Source organism: Coregonus lavaretus (genome assembly GCF_964263955.1).
Source record: "Coregonus lavaretus genome assembly, chromosome: 28".
NCBI classification, from domain to species: Eukaryota; Metazoa; Chordata; class Actinopteri; order Salmoniformes; family Salmonidae; genus Coregonus; species Coregonus lavaretus.
Window position 1 is genome coordinate 34,423,946 of NC_140015.1, and position 19,703 is coordinate 34,443,648.

General features: G+C 44.7%; 1 protein-coding gene across 1 annotated transcript in view; it reads left to right on the plus strand.

Annotated features, from left to right (window-relative positions):
- Positions 1–7,143: 7,143 nt before the first annotated feature.
- The window catches only part of LOC311103752 (ubiquitin carboxyl-terminal hydrolase 22-like), a 58,631-nt gene continuing 46,071 nt past the window's right edge, over positions 7,144–19,703 (plus strand). The window contains exon 1 of the mRNA XM_084145394.1: positions 7,144–7,568. Coding sequence (XP_084001520.1) covers positions 7,449–7,568 — 120 coding nt within the window. The 5' untranslated portion in view covers positions 7,144–7,448. The remainder of the gene's footprint in view (positions 7,569–19,703) is intronic.

The following is a 19,703-nucleotide window of genomic DNA, read 5'->3' on the forward strand; positions in this document are numbered from 1 at the left end:
TTGTGTCGAGGCACTGATCTGGGGAAGGGTACCAAAAACATTCTGCTGCATTGAAGGTCCCCAAGAACACAGTGGCCTCCATCATTCTTAAATGGAAGAAGTTTGGAATCACCAATACTCTTCCTAGAGCTGGCCGCCCCGCCAAACTGAGCAATTGGGGGAGAAGGGCCTTGGTCAGGGAGGTGACCAAAAACCCGGTGGTCACTCTGATAGAGCTCCAGAGTTCCTCTGTGGAGCAGCACTCCACCAATCAGGCCTTTATGGTAGAGTGGCCAGACGGAAACCACTCGTCAGTAAAAGGCACATGACAGCCCGATGGAGTTTGCCTAAAGGCACCTAAAGGACTCTCAGACCATGAGAAACAAGATTCTCTGGTCTGATGAAACCAAGATTGAACTCTTTGGCCTGAACGCCAAGCTTCACGTCTGGAGGAAACCTGGCACCATTCCTACGGTGAAGCATGGTGGTGGCAGCATCATGCTGTGGGGATGTTTTTCAGCAGCAAGGACTGGGAGACTAGTCAGGATTTGAGGGAAAGATGAACGGAGCAAAGTACAGAGAGATCCTTGAGGAAAACCTGCTCCAGAGCGCTCAGGACCTCAGACTGGAGCGACGGTTTACCTTCCAACAGGACAATGACCTTAAGCATACAGCCAAGACAATGCAGGAGTGGCTTCGGGAGAAGTCTCTGAATGTCCTTGAGTGGCTCAGCCAGAGCCCGGACTTGAACCCGATCGAACATCTCTGGAGAGACCTGAAAATAGCTGTGCAGCGACGCTACCCATCCAACCTGACAGAGCTTGAGAGGATCTGCAGAAAGGAATGGGAGAAACTCCCCAAATACAGGTGTGCCAAGCTTGTAGTGTCATACCCAAGAAGAATCGAGGCTGTAATCGGTGCCAAAGGTGCTTCAACAAAGTACTGAGTAAAGGGTCTGAATACTTATGTAAATGTGATATTTCCGTTTTTTATTTTAAATAACTTTGCAAACATTTCTAAAAACCTGTTTTTGCTTTGTAATTAGGGGGGTATTGTGTGTAGATTGATGAGGATAAAAACAATTTAATCTATTTATGACTGTAAGTCGCTTTGGATAAAAGCGTCTGCTAAATGGCATATTATTATTATTATTTATTTTAGAATAAGGCTGTAAGGTAACAAAATGTGGAAAAAGTAAAGTGGTCTGAATACTTTCCGAAAAGCACTGTATGTGAAGTACAAATAATACCATCATGTATTTCATATTGAACTTGTAGTTGAATCATACAGAACAAAGACATTCAGAAGAATATACTGTAAAACTTTATCTTGGACAGATTGTGGCCACTCGGAGGGTTACCTATTTAACTAATTTATTAAGTCATTGATTCAGCTAATTTAAGTCTAGGTTGACTGATTTATGATTAACGTTTGGCACGTTGTTTTACACAACATCTCTGATTTATTTGTCAATGAATAAAGTGAGGATAAACAGGAAGAGGGGAAGACATGTGACATGTGAGTGATGATGGGCGGCAGGTAGCCTAGAGGTGAAGAGCGTTGGGACAGTAACTGAAAAGTTGCTGGTTTGAATCACCGAGCCTACTAGGTGAAAAATCTGTTGATGTGACCTTGTGCAAGGCACTTAACACTAATTGCTTCTGTAACTTGTTCTCGATAAGAGTGTCTGCTAAATGATGTAAATGTAAAAAACTTGACAAACATGTGTTGATGTACAGTAAGTCTTTAGTAGGTGAAATTAATCCATGCATGAACAATACCCTACTGATGGCCTAATTTCTTAGTAAACACCATAGACATGAGTAGTTGATGTAAACCAATGAATCCAACAGATTAATCAAAAAGAAGAGCAATGACAATTAATTAGGGGAAAGGGCAAGTGAGTAAAGAGAGCAAGTGTTTACTCCATATTGGCTGCTTTCTTTTGACAACTGCAATTCAACCAAACTTGGATCAGGAAATCATTCACCAACACAAAGCTATCTCAGACATTAACTAGCAATACAAAACAAAGCCATTTCAGACATCATGTCTCCAAATTGCTTGATTAAAAACATTCAGTAGGACTAATTGACTAAGTAAAGCATAATTTTCCATACGTTCTTATTAATGCCCTATCCACAGTGACAAACTTTAAGAACAGTAGCCATTGAAGCGTACTGTGAAACGAAACGTTCTGGACAAGGGTCCATTAACGGTGACCTAATGACTAACTGAAAGGCGTTTTCACAGATCGGAACTAGTATCCACAGTTCAGCAATTTGTGTATGCTGACAGGAGTGGACGGCATGTCAATGCAAACCTTGAACCATTGAACCAGTATGCCTGAGGCATACTGGAGTAGTAATATTGTATGCAAAAAATGACACAAATTATTTGGGTATTTTCCCCGTGCAAAACGTAGCCTATACATTTAAACAGATGTGTCATAGATTATGTTTAGCTTTATTCACACTATTTTTCTTGAATAAAATACAATGATTTCATGCATTAAGCTAATACATAAATTTATGTTACACTATTCCCAAGACTGCATTGCATTAATTTAGAGACACAGCTTTTTCAGAACCAGAATCAAATCACAACATGTGCTGGCCAGCTAAGATTTATGTCAACTATATCAGCCATGCTTTCCAGCACTAAAACCCTCCTCTGTGTGATCGATTGCATGACAGTACATTTAGTGCCCCCAAGTGGATGTATTTAAATCAGAACAAGCCAGCACAAATGATGGGTCCTTCCTTACCATGAATCTACCAGCCCCCTAAAAATTACTCAAATTTCATTGGAATGTCAAGCACTTTTCTAGCTAAGAACGAAACATATTTTGATAGGAACAATAGGGGATCTTACAGAAGAATGTGGTCGAAGCCCATTGGAATATATTGGAATGTATTCACAGAGACAGCAACCTTCCCCAGTGATTTGCCCAGAATTTGGTCCAAATTAAATTACATGACTCAACTAATGTCCCAATGCATTTGCTATACTTACTTCAACATGCCACAATAGAAAGACATGTTCTTTCCAGTGGAAAACCTGTCACAGTGAACAGGAACCCTGTGAACTACTACAGCGTGTGTGGACCCTGGACCACATTACTCAAACAAACCTAGTGGACAGATTTCTTCGTTCATGGCCTTCATTGTAAAGCAATGGCTCACTCTTGTGGCATCTGAGCACAAATACACTATCATGATGGACACAAAGCCTCTGCAGTCAAGTCTGTTATATTCTCTCACTGTTTAGACAAGTAAATTAGATAGATGTTTATGGTGACAATTGTGTTTATTTATTTGTGCTTTTTAGCCCCTTTTCTCCCCAATTTCATGATATCCAATTGGTAGTTACAGTCTTGTCCCATCGCTGCAACTCCCCTACGGACTCGGGAGAGGCGAAGGTTGAGAGCCATGTGTCCTCCGAAACATGACCCTGCCAAGCCGCACTGCTTCTTGACACACTGCTCGCTTAACCCGCAAGCCAGCCACACCAATGTGTCGGAGGAAACACTGTACAGCTGGCGACTGATGTCAGCGTGCATGCGCCTGGCCCACCACAAGGAGTCGCTAGAGCGCGATGGGACAAGGACATCCCGGCCTGCCAAACCCTCCCCTAACCCGGACGACGCTGGGCCAATTGTGCGCCGGCTCATGGGTCTCCCGGTCGCGGACGGATGCGACACAGCCCAGGATCGAACCCGATGGTTAAATTTTTTAATCAATATCTAGCAAAAAGGATTCACTTATTTTGACCCAACAGGAGCTGTGGATTTATATTTCCTATAATTACCTTGATAATATTATTTTTTCACCAGTGGTGTAGTGGGGTCATCAGAAGAAGTGGGTTTAATGTACATTTTCAAAAACTCATCCGCCTTTTCCAGAAGGCAAAGCCAGCCAATAGCTTAATTGGGGTGTATGGTATCAATCAACAACACATATGGACAGTATTAACACTAAGATAGACTCTAGTGGTGCGTATAGCCGTAATGGTTTCGACTTGAGGTTCACTACCTTCTCCTTCAAGTAGAAAAGAATGCTATGCATCACAGTGACTAATGAGAGATACAGCTTGAAAAAATACCTCAATCCAGGGATGGAAGGTGTCTCTCTACTCTTTATTATACCATTATCCAATATGGGAAATCGAGAACATTGAAATACTGCTCGTTTTTTTATAAACTGCTTTTTTCCTCAGCATGCTAGGCTAGCTAATGCAAAAAGAAGCCCATTGGATTCCATGAAAATGTGACGCCTAGCGTTGGGATGAGTAGCTGCCGGGAGTGTTGTGAAATCCGAAGGGCTGCCTTAGCACTGTTTAGCCTAGCATGCTGACGAGAAAAAATTAATGGAATAACGATGGAATTCCAACCCTGTTCCAGGAGAGCTACCCTCCTGTAGGTTTTCACTCCAACCCCAGTTGTAACTAACCCAATTCATCTTGTCAACCAGCGAATTATTAGAATTGTGTGTTGTAGATTAAGGTTGGAGTGAAAACCTACAGGACGGTAGCTCTCCAGGAACAGGGTTGGCGTTAAAACCTGCAGGACGGTAGCTCTCCAGGAACAGGGTTGGAGTTAAAACCTACAGGACGGTGGCTCTCCAGGAACAGGGTTGGAGTTAAAACCTACAGGATGGTAGCTCTCCAGGAACAGGGTTGGAGTTAAAACCTACAGGACAGTAGCTCTCCAGGAACAGGGTTGGAGTTAAAACATGCAGGACGGTAGCTCTCCAGGAACAGGGTTGGAGTTAAAACCTACAGGACAGTAGCTCTCCAGGAACAGGGTTGGAGTTAAAACATGCAGGACGGTAGCTCTCCAGGAACAGGGTTGGAGTTAAAACCTACAGGACGGTGGCTCTCCAGGAACAGGGTTGGAGTTAAAACCTACTGGACAGTAGCTCTCCAGGAACAGGGTTGGAGTTAAAACCTACAGGACCGTAGCTCTCCAGGAACAGGGTTGGAGTTAAAACCTGCAGGACGGTAGCTCTCCAGGAACAGGGTTGGAGTTAAAACCTACAGGACGGTAGCTCTCCAGGAACAGGGTTGGAGTTAAAACCTGCAGGATGGTAGCTCTCCAGGAACAGGGTTGGAGTTAAAACCTGCAGGACAGTAGCTCTCCAGGAACAGGGTTGGAGTTAAAACCTGCAGGACAGTAGCTCTCCAGGAACAGGGTTGGAGTTAAAACCTGCAGGACAGTAGCTCTCCAGGAACAGGGTTGGAGTTAAAACCTACAGGACGGTAGCTCTCCAGGAACAGGGTTGGAGAACATGTTTTATTGATTGAAGTTCATGTTAAGGCAACTTATCTCAAAGCTGAATCGGGCCCCTTGCACTCAGTGTAACAAGGGTGGTTCAGCACAACAGTCAATTCCTGAAGACTGATTGAGTGGACTAAGGAAGTGTTTTGACAAGCAGGAGACCATGGTTCAAATCCATATTTGATCGTACAAATACCATGATAGAGGCACACTTTATACATGTTACCTCTGCTATAATTTACATAGCCCTAAACGTGATGATTGTAACATCAACTATAATCTCACAATGGGCCTGGCAACTATAGTAGCTTTTAATTAGTGGCATTGTCTATTAATTTATACTGCCTGGTGATGTGGCCAGGCAGGCCAAAACTCCATTCCACCAAAACAGACTGAAATTTCATGACGTCTTTTCAAACATCTCTTACACTAAAAGGGCATCATCATCATTTTCACAATTTCACAGTATAATTCCAACCTCATAGTGTGGAAATATATGTAAAACACAGGAAAATCACGTTTTGACTGCACATATTTCAGCAAATTGTGGGAAAATATGACAGCTATTTTTCTTAATCTCAGTACATTTCTAAAACGAGTCACTGTAAATTAAAAAGCAGTAATACCCTACAATAAATTGTAAAATGTTAATTGCAAATTATCATCAATCATTATTTAGGCTATAAACCATTTGTATTCCCAAAAAAGTATTTTGACATCCCTCTCTTAAAAACACCAATATTCAGACTGAAGAACCACTTTGGGTGTTTCAGGTTACTTCCATTATGTTTTTAAAAACATTACGTGTATCATAACACTTACATTTTTATTTTACCTTTAGTTAACTAGGCAAGTCAGTTAAGAACAAATTCTTATTTACAATGACGGCCTACATCGGGTTTTCTTTCGTTCAAACACCAGATCTCAGTTTATGTAACAAGTCAATGTGCTGCTAAGAGTTTACCTTCATCGACTTTCTCAAATGACACACACATGATCGCAGTCCTTGACAACGCCGTGCTTGACAACGTTCCAAGGGGTTGAGCCACCCCAAAAGCCCGTATTTGATGGCTCCATCAGCGACATTTCACGCTAACTGTGGAGTGAGCATAAAGTACGTTCTTAACACTTAGGTGCACTACCTTTCATGGTTTAATTACACAATGTTGGTGTTTTGAGTTGTTGTATTTTAACAGTGTAGGCTTTCTTTAGTGTATCAGCAAATTGAATTTATTTGATTAATTTTCATTGAATGAGGGGAGGGCATCGCACTACTAGAGCACAGGCAGACAGGGGAGGGAGGTACTTGTTAACAACTCTGATTGACACAACCAGCAAGTGACACAGATTTCAATGTGCAATATAATTTATAACCAGTAGATGTCAGCCTTTTATCGATAATGCAGTAGTGGTAGCCTCTGTTCACAGATCCTGGAATAGATTTGCACACAAAGTAATACAACTGGTGCAGAATAGATGCATTATTTTCTGACCATGTGGTTCAGTACATAATAAAATGGAATTTCTATGATTCTTTTTCATCGTATGAGAGCATCAAACTAGCGCAGAGGCAGACCGGGGATCGCTGTGGTCCAGTTGAAAGGGCGGTACTTGGTATTGTCAATTAAATAAAACTATTTTTTGACAATTTGACACAACCAGTAAGCCACCCAGGTTTGATTTTATCTCAGCCTATTGGTTATTTTAGACCAGTGAGTCCGCCTACTTTACGAAAGGACATATTTTTGCACCGATCAGAACCCTATCCTTACTGCAAAGGGGCGTGACTTCAACGGGAAACAACGCACCAGAGCACTCTTCAGCCAACATATGAAGTCACCTTTCTTTGTATCCGCTAATCATGTTTTGCTTTGGGCGGGCTCGACGCACAACATACCATTAGAAAAATAAGTCGTGAGTGGAAGTGTTTGACATGAGGATAAAGGCAACTGTCAGTCTGAGACGGGAACAGATTCACGAAGACGGATAACTGTACAAGCAAGTCAACAAAGGACGTATTTGTCAGATGTCCGAATCTGATTTTGGATATTGTCGCGGCTGTCCCATTTCCAAACGGAAACCACAGCTAGCTTATGTTCTGGACAGCAAGCACGCGCTAGCTAGTTAGCTTATTCTCTATTTTAGGACACGTTTCATCATTTAAAATACAAAACTGAATGTTGTTTCAGTCATGAGTCCGGCAGGGTGCTCACATGTGAACGCTTATAAGGTGGACAATTGGAGGCAAAACCTACGAGTCATATATCAATGCTTTGTTTGGAGCGGGAATGCTGAAACCAGGAGACGAAAGGTAAAAAGACAGGAATGCCAGAAACTGAAGCAAAACGGAATATAACTACGCACAGACACAGGGGCTAACGTTATGCATATAACGCCCCACACAGTTTCAAGCACACAAATGTACACCCACGTAACGTTACACTGTTTGAGTCTGGTGGTTCAATGCAGACACATTGCGCTAGCTAGCACACCACAGCTCGTTCGTTATGAGTGTGTGTGGAAACGCAGGGCATAAAGTTACCCCATCATCATGCTACCTGGGACCATTCAAGGCACATCAATCTCATCGGAGATACATTGTATCAATCAAACGATACTAACTAGTTCGATGTTGATGCCCAGTCATTAGATCATGTGTCTAGCTGGGTAATTGACACAGCAGAGTTACCATTATCCTAGCTAGCAAACAAAAGTCTTGACTTGATCATCACCATTTAATTAGCTAGCTAGATACTGTGTGCTACTGCAGGAAAATAAACACCACCAACAATGATGACGCGAGAACCTTGCTCTCCTCCTGAGCAAAACGAATAGTGTTTAGATAACTTGTATATAGCTAGTGAAGGTTGTGGTAATTTAGCTATGTAGCTAGTTAGAGCGCTAGCTGACATCTAGCCTGGTTTTGCTGGTTGGCTAGCTAACGTTACCGAGAAAATCTACCTAACCAGCGAATCACATTTATTTTAGGGTATCATCAACTGAACTTTGACTATAGCTAGCTATTGATCCCCTTTCTTAAAATGATACAACAATATATTTTTTGCATGCCAACATGACTGATGTGTCCTTACTAGAGATTACGTTACATAATTTATTTATGGGAATGGTTGGCTGCTTTGACCAGATCCACCCATTGTCACTAGAAACACCCCACTCCTGTATTGTTCAGTGAAGCATGCTCCAATCCCTCATTCAGACCAGGAAGGCGCAAGACTCGCACACTAAACTACCTGTTCGACCATCTGCGATCATATCCCCCCCCCCATGACTTGCCAAGTAACCATAAATTAGGTTATTGGCATTTCAATTCAGTCACTGTCTCAAAATATCCCGACCTATAGGCTACTGATAGCAAGGATCTTTGCCAATTTGAGCAAATATTAGGCTAGCTAGCCTAAATTATCAACCTTTGTTTTTGCTTTTCTGACCTGTTTGTCCCTCAAAGCGTTCATGTTGCTATAGTGGCCTCAGCTAGTGTCCTCTACTGAATGAATGGTTTGGATTGATTGCTTTTGACTACACAAATCACTGTTCTATGTTTTTTGTTTTTCACTGGCAATCACAGCACACCTTACATGTGTCATACATGTTTTATTTCATTGTTGATGAACTAGGTGCTTCAGAATGATGTCAGATGGACAGCATTGGTGAGTTGACAAACTCCTCCTTCCTCCTTGCACTAACATTAGCAGAGGCATATCATGTGGGTACGGTAAACCAATCACTGACATGCTTTCTCCCCTTTTTAGTCTCCCACACATGTCCATCATACTAGTGCTATGGCCATTCATAGCCCAGGACCGAGTTCAGAAAACCCTACTGTAGATGGATAGCAGTGGAGGCTGGTGGGAGGAGCTATAGGACGGGCTCATTGTAATGGCTGGAAGGGAATCAATGGAATGGTACCAAACACATGGTAACGTGTTTGACTCCGTTCCATTGAGTCCATTCCAGCCATTACAATGTGCCCATCCTCCTATAGCTCATCCCACCAGCCTCCTCTGACGGAAAGACTGTCAGCTATCTGGACGGTTGCATAGATAGCCTAGCGCATAGTCAGGCGACACTTGATGTGTTTCTAACTGCTAAAGCTTTAGCTCAACTACTGTATTTGGTGAGAGACAGTGAGTACTGTACGATGACAGACAGACACGGGGCTGTCTCTAGAACAAACAGCTGTCGCCGGATGGTCGATGACCCTTTGTTTGTACAGCGCTACAGCAGTTCACTAGACCTTGCTGGTTGTTAACACACTCTCTGTTCAGGCTTTCCCTACCTCTCCTGTCCAGGCCCTCCCTACCACTCCTGTCCAGGCCCTCCCTACCACTCCTGTCCAGGCCCTCCCTACCTCTCCTGTCCAGGCCCTCCCTACCTCTCCTGTCCAGGCCCTCCCTACCTCTCCTGTCCAGGCCCTCCCTACCACTCCTGTCCAGGCCCTCCCTACCACTCCTGTCCAGGCCCTCCCTACCACTCCTGTCCAGGCCCTCCCTACCACTCCTGTCCAGGCCCTCCCTACCACTCCTGTCCAGGCCCTCCCTACCACTCCTGTCCAGGCCCTCCCTACCACTCCTGTCCAGGCTCTCCCTCTCCCTCCCTCCCTCCCTCCCTCCCTCTTCTGTCCAGGCCCTCCCTCCCTCCCTCCCTCCCTCCCTCCCTCCCTCCCTCCCTCCCTCCCTCCCTCCCTCCCTCCCTCCCTCCCTCCCTCCCTCCCTCTCCTGTCCAGGCTCTCCCCCTCCCTCTCCTGTCCAGGCTCTCCCCCCTCCCTCCCTCCTCTGTCCAGGCTCTCCCCCTCCCTCCCTCTTCTGTCCAGGCTCTCCCCCTCCCTCCCTCTTCTGTCCAGGCTCTCCCCCTCCCTCCCTCATCTGTCCAGGCTCTCCCCCTCCCTCTCCTGTCCAGGCTCTCCCTCCCCTCTCCTATACAGTAGTACATCATGATTAACTTTGCTTTTTGCCCCTCTGTCTCAGAGCCCTTTCTTTTGAAATTAATTAACAGAGCGCATCCTCGGAAGCCTCACTGTGTGCACACTGCTCACAGCTAGGATCGACACTCCCAGAGGAAACCACCAGTAACCACCAACTCTGCAGCTAGCTCCCTAAAGCCCCAGGAGCAGCATGTTTAAATGGGATTGCAGCGCCTGGGTGCGTAGGGCCCCACTCGGTCCCAAATGCAACATATCTGAATCACTGTGTGTGTTCCAACCCCAAGGGCTATGCTAAGTTGAAGCTCTCTCTATTCAAGGCAGGTAATCGGCTTCGTTAGATGGGTTTGATTGGAGACTGGATGTTTAGCAGTGGGCTCATCTCTTTACCAGGGTCCTGTTCACCAGGGCACACCCTGAAAAAATGCTCTTCTTTTTGGACAAGTTCTGATAGTACTTCCCTGCTTCACTCTGTTTTGCGCCTACTGAACACCACAGGAGGTTTTGCGCCTACTGAACACCACAGTTGAGATCTGGAGACTGGCTAGGCCACTCCAGGACCTTGAAATGCTTCTTACGAAGCCACTCCTTCGTTGCCCGGGCGATGTGTTTGGGATCATTGTCATGCTGAAAGACCCAGCCACGTTTCATCTTCAATGCCCTTGCTGATGGAAGGAGGTTTTCACTCAAAATCTCACAATACATGGCCCCATTCATTCTTTCCTTTACACGGATCAGTAGTCCTGGTCCCTTTGCAGAAAACAGCCCCAAAGCATGATGTTTCCACCCCCATGCTTCACAGTAGGTATGGTGTTCTTTGGATGCAACTCAGCATTCTTTGTCCTCCAAACACGACGAGTTGAGTTTTTACCAAAAAGTTCTATTTTGGTTTCATCTGACCATATGACATTCTCCCAATCCTCTTCTGGATCATCCAAATGCACTCTAGCAAACTTCAGACGGGCCTGGACATGTACTGGCTTAAGCAGGGGGACACGTCTTGCACTGCAGGATTTGAGTCCCTGGCGGCGTAGTGTGTTACTGATGGTAGGCTTTGTTACTTTGGTCCCAGCTCTCTGCAGGTCATTCACTAGGTCCCCCCGTGTGGTTCTGGGATTTTTGCTCACCGTTCTTGTGATCATTTTGACCCCACGGGGTGAGATCTTGCGTGGAGCCCCAGATCGAGGGAGATTATCAGTGGTCTTGTATGTCTTCCATTTCCTAATAATTGCTCCCACAGTTGATTTCTTCAAACCAAGCTGCTTACCTATTGCAGATTCAGTCTTCCCAGCCTGGTGCAGGTCTACAATTTTGTTTCTGGTGTCCTTTGACAGCTTTTTGGTCTTGGCCATAGTGGAGTTTGGAGTGTGACTGTTTGAGGTTGTGGACATGTGTCTTTTTATACTGATAACAAGTTCAAACAGGTGCCATTAATACAGGTAACGAGTGGAGGACAGAGGAGCCTCTTAAAGAAGAAGTTACAGGTCTGTGAGAGCCAGAAATCTTGCTTGTTTGTAGGTGACCAAATACTTATTTTCCACCATAATTTGCAAATAAATTCATTACAAATCCTACAATGTAATTTTCTGGAATTTTTTTCTCTCAATTTGTCTGTCATAGTTGATGTGTACCTATGATGAAGATTACAGGTTTCTCTCATCTTTTTAAGTGGGAGAACTTGCACAATTGGTGGCTGACTAAATACTTTTTCCCCCCACTGTAAGTACCACCTGCCTTAGTTCCCACCATATTATATATCTTAAGCACCCCCAGAGTCACATCTCAGATCATCTGTCTTCCTAATTTATTTGACATTTCATTTCTACCTCCCCAGTTCTATGGGCTCTCTCTCATCCAAGATGGTTGTCTGTTAGGAATAGCTAGAGTAGGATGGAATGGGTGTAGGCCTAGTTACCAGGCCTAGTTACCAGGCCTAGTTGATGGCTGTCATCAGTTTCTCAATGAAAGCTCTCCATCCAAGAGCATTAAGGTGAAGTAATGCTGCTCGTTGTGTGATCGAGAAACGCTATTTTTCCTTCTCCAACACTGCTGTTAATGGGTTACCACTACTGTATGGCTCCAGCAGCCGTAACGATATAAGGCTATGCATTCCTATAACATTTCATCAATGTTTTCCACTAATGGTTTTCATGGCTTTACCAGTAATATGGTTATCGGTAGATGGTTTGTCCTGTCAGTCAGTGCCCTCAGCCTCTCTGCTCACCTAGTTTCTAACAGTGTGCCGAGGCTACAGCCTGAGGGGTGGTGGATTCTAAGCCGTCTTCACTGCACACAGTCATGGTCATGCATATGAATTGTGTAACCTATTTCAGTCGTTTTGCTGCTCCAGTAGGATCCATGAAGCATAGGCTACTTCCCTTGACAAAAGCTGTGCAGTGAACATTCTTTTTATAGGCCTAAATATTAGACTGGTTGGCTGACAACGTCACAAAAATGATGCACGTGCGGCAATGGGTCTGAAGGCCGTGTGATGTTATGATTCTGAACGGTCAGATGGCAACAATGACAAGAAGCTGCATTATGGGGATTCATAGGTGGCTCGTTTTATCTTGTTCTTGATACCATGTCTTGTTTTGACTGATGTCACGTCTATGCTAATATGGCAAAACATTCGCTTGCTAGGTAACCAACAATTGTGCAAATGTTTTTATGTTTTTGATAAACATATACTTTAGGCCTACATGTTGTCAACAATCTAAGCCAACCCCATCTGTTTTAGTGGCCATCATCATACCACCCTGCATCCCACTGCTGTCTTGCCTCTGAAGCTAAGCAGGGTTGGTCCCTGGATGGGAGACCAGATGCTGCTGGAAGTGGTGTTGAAGGGCCAATAGGAGGCACTCTTTCCTCTGGTCCCAGGGCAGTGATTGGGGACATTACCCTGTGTAGGTTGCTGTCTTTCGGATGGGACGTTAAACGGGTGTCCTGACTCTCTGTGGTCACTAAAGATCCCATGGCACTTATCGTAAGAGTAGGGGTGTTAACCCTGGTGTCCTGGCTAAATTCCCAATCTGGCCCTCATACCATCATGGCCACCTAATCATCCCCATCTTCCAATTGGCTCATTCATCCCCCCTCCTCTTCCCTGTAACTATTCCCCAGGTCGTTGCTGTAAATGAGAATGTGTTCTCAATGAATTTACCTGGTAAAATAATGGTTAAAAAAACAGTATCTGATTTATTCAGATACCAGTATATTATATAGTGACAGATTTGTTTTATTTGATCAACCCGCCATAGCGTACAGCTACAGTTAAATAATCTCCACTTTGTCAAACGAAAGCCCTAACGACAGTTGAAGGCTACTACTTATCTCCCCTATCTGTCTCGTGCCCTAGTTGTAGCTCGGGGGGCGTGTGAGTGTGTCTGTCTGGGATTAGGACTGGGACAAGCCCTTTCTTCTGTTAAGCAGCTGTCTAACACCTGTATCGAGGTACGTCTGGCTCGCCTGCTGAGCCCGACTGGGTGCTTAACACACACACACACACACTGGCTGGGATTATTGATGCAGAATGACTGGGAGATGGAGGCTGTGAAGGCAGGAGAAACGATCCTCTCCAGCTGCTCGGGTTAGGCTTGGGCAGTATACTGTATACCGGGGTATTTGGAAATAGCTCGGGATGGTTTTTCAATACTGTCAATACCGTTGAAACTATTTCTTCAAATTTTTTATTTAATACTTTTTAAGTAGCTACGTACCTGCAGTCAATACTTCAGGAGATAAAGATGGCCGTCTTCATTTTACCTGTCACATAATTTTTCATTATGAAGTTTGTGTGTCTGTTTGTTTTGTGTGTCAATGCTAGCACAGGCAGATGAAAGGAGAACAATCGGTGAGGAAAGGAATCCACTGTCTCTGCACCAGAACCTTGTTTTTCTCCGTATGGTTGTCCTTGGCCACGTTGATGCGAAACACAGTGGCTGTGTTTGCTACTTGCAGAGATACCTAGCGGCACAGGGACATTGGGGGACGTTGTCATTTAGAGCAGGAAAGGGAACATACATGCGCTCTTGAGTGGTAGTGGCTTTCTATTCACTTGACATCTCTCTCCTCTCGCTCTCTCTCTCCCTCCTTCCTCAACATCCTCCCTGTGAGAGCTGTCAGCCTCCAGCTACCACCAGCGAAAATCAATTCCCAGTCAATACATGACGGCAGCGTTCACAGAACCTCTGTCACCTGCTCTGCATACAGGCTCAATGGCTGTGTCCCAAATGGCACCCTGTTCCCTATGTTGTGCACTGTTTGTCCAGGGCCAATAGGGCTCTGGTCAAAATGTAGCACACTATGTAGTGTATATGGTGTCATTTGGGACGACATCAATGATTCTCCCAGGTGGTGAAGGAAACACCACCGGTATAGCCTATAGTTAGATTTTTATGAATGGTGTCGTAAAAATAAAATCACATCTTATCATCAGGTGAATGTAATCATTTTTAAATGAATAGATTTAGTAGATAGTTGCATTATTTTCACCCCCACAGTTCATTAGAAGAGGAAGTGTAAACTGTAGGAAGCTGTAAAAGTATCTTGGTGGCATAGAGAAAATGTTGCAGTTTTGAAGCTAATTTCCTGCATTTCTATGCATTTTGCCATGGCTAATGCGGCGTTCCTCTGCTCAAACATGATATTATAACAAAATCAATGGGCATGTGCCCTGAATGCCCGGATTCTTCCTGACTTACTAGCTTTTATTGGATTGTTAATTCTCAAAGATGGTATTATTACAAAATATATATATACACTGAACAGTAATAAAAATGCAACATGTAAAGTGTTGGTCCCATGTTTCATTAGCTGAAATAAAAGATCCCAGAAATGTTCCATACCCACACAATGCTCTCAAATGTTGTGCACAAATGTGTTTACATCCCTGTTGGTGAGCATTTCTCCTTTGCTAAGATAATCCATCCACCTGACAGGTGAGGTAATCAAGAAGCTGATTAAACAGCATTATCATTACACAGGTGCCACTTGTGCTGGGGACAATAAAAGGCCACTCTAAAATGTGCAGTTTTGTCAAACAACACAATGCCACAGATGTCTCAAGTTTTGAGGTAATGTGCAATTGGCATGCTGACTGCAGGAATGTCCCCCAGAGCTGTTGCCAGAGAACTGAATGTTTATTTCTCTACTATAAGCCACATCCAATGTTTTAGAGAATTTGGCAGTACATCCAGCCAGCCTCACCACAGACCACGTGTAACCACGCCAACCCAGGACCTCCACATCTGGATTCTTCACCTGCGGGATCATCTGAGACCAGCCACCCGGACAGCTGATGAAACTGGGTTTGCACAACTGAAGAATTTCTGCACAAACTGTCAGAAACCGTCTCAGGGAAGCTCATCTGCGTGCTCGTCGTCCTCATCAGGGTCTTGACCTGACAGCAGTTCGGCGTCGTAACCGACTTCAGTGGGCAAATGTTCACCTTCGATGGCCACTGGCATACTGGAGAAGTGTGCACTTCACGGATTAATCCTGGTTTCAACTGTAGTGGGTGTCGTGTGGGCGAGCGATTTGCTGATGTCAACGTTGTGACCATAGTGCCCCATGGTGGCGATGGGGTTATGGTATGGGCAGACATAAGCTATGGACAACGAACACAATTGCATTTTGTCGATGGCAATTTGAATGCACAGAGATACCGTGACAAGATTCTGAGGCCCATTGTCGTGCCATTCATCTGCCGCCATCACCTCATGTTTCAGCATGATAATGCACAGCCCCATGTTGCAAGGATCTGTACAGAATTACTGGAAGCTGAAAATGGCCCAGTTCTTCCATGGCCTTCATACTCACCAGACATTGAGCATGTTTGGGATGCTCTGGATCGAAAGGTACGACGGCGTGTTCCAGTTCCTGCCAATATCCAGCAACTTTGCACAGCCATTGAAGAGGTGTGGGACAACATTCCACAGGCCACAATCAACAACCTGATCAACTCTATGTGAAGGAGATGTCGCTCTTCATGAGGCAAATGGTGGTCACACCAGATACTGACATGTTTTCTGATCCACGCCCCTACCTATTTTTTAAGGTGTCTGTGACCAACAGATGCATATCTGGATTCCCAGTTATGTGAAATCCATAGATTATTGCCTAATGAATGTATTTCAATTAAGTGATTTCCTTATGTGAACTGTAACTCAGTAAAATCTTTGAAATTGTTGCTTTTATATTTTTGTTCAATATAGTTCATTTTCTTTTTTGCATGCGTTCTGTTTTTTTTCCATCCCCCAAATCACCACTTTTCTATACAGAAAAAAACCCTGTAATTTTCTCAAATGACTAATTCCCTCATATTAAAAGGATAGTTTGAGATTTAGGCAATTAAGCTATTTATCTACTTCACCAGAGTCGGATGAACAGGAACGGCTATGGATACTTTGACCTCTAGTATCCTCTTGGTAAACATAGACACTGTACCACTGTTCCCAGTCCCAGTCTATTAGATCCCAGTGTCATTAATATGGTGACACATAAAGAATCAGGCACAGTAAATGCCCCGTGGACAGAACAATTAAAGCCAGTTAAGCTATGCATAAAATATAGGCCAATAGGGGAAGAAGAGCGAGGAAAAAACAAATAGACTGAACACTTTTGTCCTTGGCTTTGCTAATGAGCGCTAAACGACAGGCTCTGGCCTAGCAGTTAAGGCGTTGGGCCAGTAACCGAAAGATCGCTGGTTCGAATACCCGAGCCGACAAGGGGAAAAATTGATTTGCCCTTGAGAAAGGCACTTAACCCACATTTTCTCCACATTTTTTTATGGCCGTAAAACAACACATTTCACTGTACCTATCAGGTGTATGTGACAATACATATTTTATTTTGTATAAGTCTACGTGGTTCTCTTCTGTCTGCTCCTCTGTTTCTATCCATCCTCTGTCTGCTCCTCTGTTTCTATCCATCCTCTGTCTGCTCCTCTGTTTCTATCCATCCTCTGTCTGCTCCTCTGTTTCTAGCCATCCTCTGTCTGCTCCTCTGTTTCTAGCCATCCTCTGTCTGCTCCTCTGTTTCTAGCCATCCTCTGTCTGCTCCTCTGTTTCTAGCCATCCTCTGTCTGCTCCTCTGTTTCTAGCCATCCTCTGTCTGCTCCTCTGTTTCTAGCCATCCTCTGTCTGCTCCTCTGTTTCTAGCCATCCTCTGTCTGCTCCTCTGTTTCTAGCCATCCTCTGTCTGCTCCTCTGTTTCTAGCCATCCTCTGTCTGCTCCTCTGTTTCTAGCCATCCTCTGTCTGCTCCTCTGTTTCTAGCCATCCTCTGTCTGCTCCTCTGTTTCTAGCCATCCTCTGTCTGCTCCTCTGTTTCTAGCCATCCTCTGTCTCTCTCTGATTCTTCTGCGTCTCCTCTCACACTCCTCTTTCTCTCTCTTCCCTCTCTCATCCCTTTCTCTCACTAGCCTATTCTTTTTATTCTCTCCATCTCCCTCTTTAGGCCTATTTCTCTCTCCATCCCTCTCAATCCCTCTCTCGCTCCATCCCCCTCTCGCTCCATTCTGCTCTCTCTCTCATCATCTCTCTCTTTCTCTCTCCATCTCTCTCTCTCCCTCCTCTCTCTCTACATCCTCTCTCTCTCTCTCTCTCTCTCTCTCTCTCTCTCCATCCTCTCCCTGTCTCTCTCTCTCTCCCTCCTTCTTTCCTTTTTTAACAGAGATGTTTGATTCTAAAGGCTGTCAGTTAGCGGACCGTTTTGGATTGGCCCATGCCATTATGCCTTCTAGGAGAATTATACTGTGGTTGGATGGCTTTGTGCCGTACTAACTACTGTATTTCCTTGTATTACTAAATTGTTCAGAGCACTTCCACTTTTAGAGTTGGCTAAAGAAGGAACTAGGTGTTATCCAGTTTCTTTCTACTTCTGTCTTCTGTAGTTCCTTACTCCTTTCCTTATTCCTTTCTTTTAACTCACTCTCTGTGACGGTGTGTGTTTTGTTTTTAGTGTGTATGCGCATCTGTGTGTGCCACAGTGTGTGTCTGTGTGCGTATATGTGCCACAGCCCAGTGTGTGTTTGCGTGTGTGCATCAGACTGTTAAGTAATGTTTTCTCTCTAAATTGAAGTTTGTGTTCCAGAACATTGCAGCAGCTAACTGCGTCAGTCGAAGTAATTCCACCACTTAAACAGTTACTGGTAAAGTAAATGAATAGCGTGAAGGAGGACAACTCTGTCAACTAGCATAGCGTGGAAGCCTGCCCCTGCTTTCAGAGGTTGGCTGTCTGGCTCTTTGCTGTTCCTCACCCACCTATCTATAATTGATAGTTTATGAATGGCTAATGAAGGGAAGGAGGGGGCTGACATGGGACTGAATATTCATGAAGGTCGTGGTTAGGGCTGGGAATTGCCAGGGACCTCTCGATACGATATTATCACAATACTTAGGTGCCGATACGATATGTATCGGGGTGAGGTGAGGAACCGTAAAGAATCAGGCAACCTCTGAAAACGGGTAATCCCTGTTTCGGTCGGTTTTCTTCCGTTTGGTGCCTAATGAACACAACCCAGCTATCAGCAGATGGGCCTAGAGACAGTGCAACACTGAAACATTTCCACTTTAGGAATTTTCCTAAAATGTTAACCCACAGCCAATACCCTGAGATTAGTGGAAATTACAGACAGCATGATGAAAGACAAGAAAGGGGGGGGTAATGACAGTGTTTCAGTCTCGGCTGCTTTCAAGAAGTCAGTGGTTCCTTTGATTTTAGGAGAAAGGGTTTCGAAAACGAGCGAAAGGCGACAGAGCCCGACTAACTGTTTTTTTGATTCTATAAATCTTGCATGATCAGAGGAACAGTTTCCTCCCCTCACCCACCCCAACCTTACTTGTCTTACTCTGATGAAAAATAAAGTAAGAGAGGGAGAGAGAAAGCAGTTGTGGGCTGTGGAGAACTGGGATGAGGGACATGTCAAGATGACACATCCATTTCCTTTCGTCTGCCATACTTTCTTCTCTCATTTGTTCCCTCTCTCCCTCTCAGATCCATCTCTGATGGGTCACCACCACATCTCACTCACTCCTCTTCCACACCACCCCGCCCAAACAGAGTCCAGGCAGATTATCTGTGTGGGTTGTTGTGAACTGACAGGCTTAGCTTCTGGCCGCTACCCAAGCCTCCCCTCCCTTCATCTCTCCCTCCCCTCCCTCCCTCTCACCAGACCTCACAGACCCTGGGGCATAGCTTTCTGTCAGCATGGCTGCGGCTTGCTGGCTGCTCTATCCAGCCCAAACAAAGGGACTACTAAGGCCTCCCATCCTCACACAGACCAAGGATCCCCTCCCCTAGGTCCCTCTAACCATCCTCACCCAGCCTGTCCTCCAGGCTTGTCTTTATCCTGTTCTAGATATGTACTGTCCTGTAGCCTGACATTCTACTGCTTCTAGCTGTATTGTGCTGTCCTTTCAGATCCGTGTGCAGGCCTACACCTTGCTCCATAAATGTACTCTGTGAGTGTGTGTGTTTCTCTATCGCCTCTGGGCTTGTGTATCTA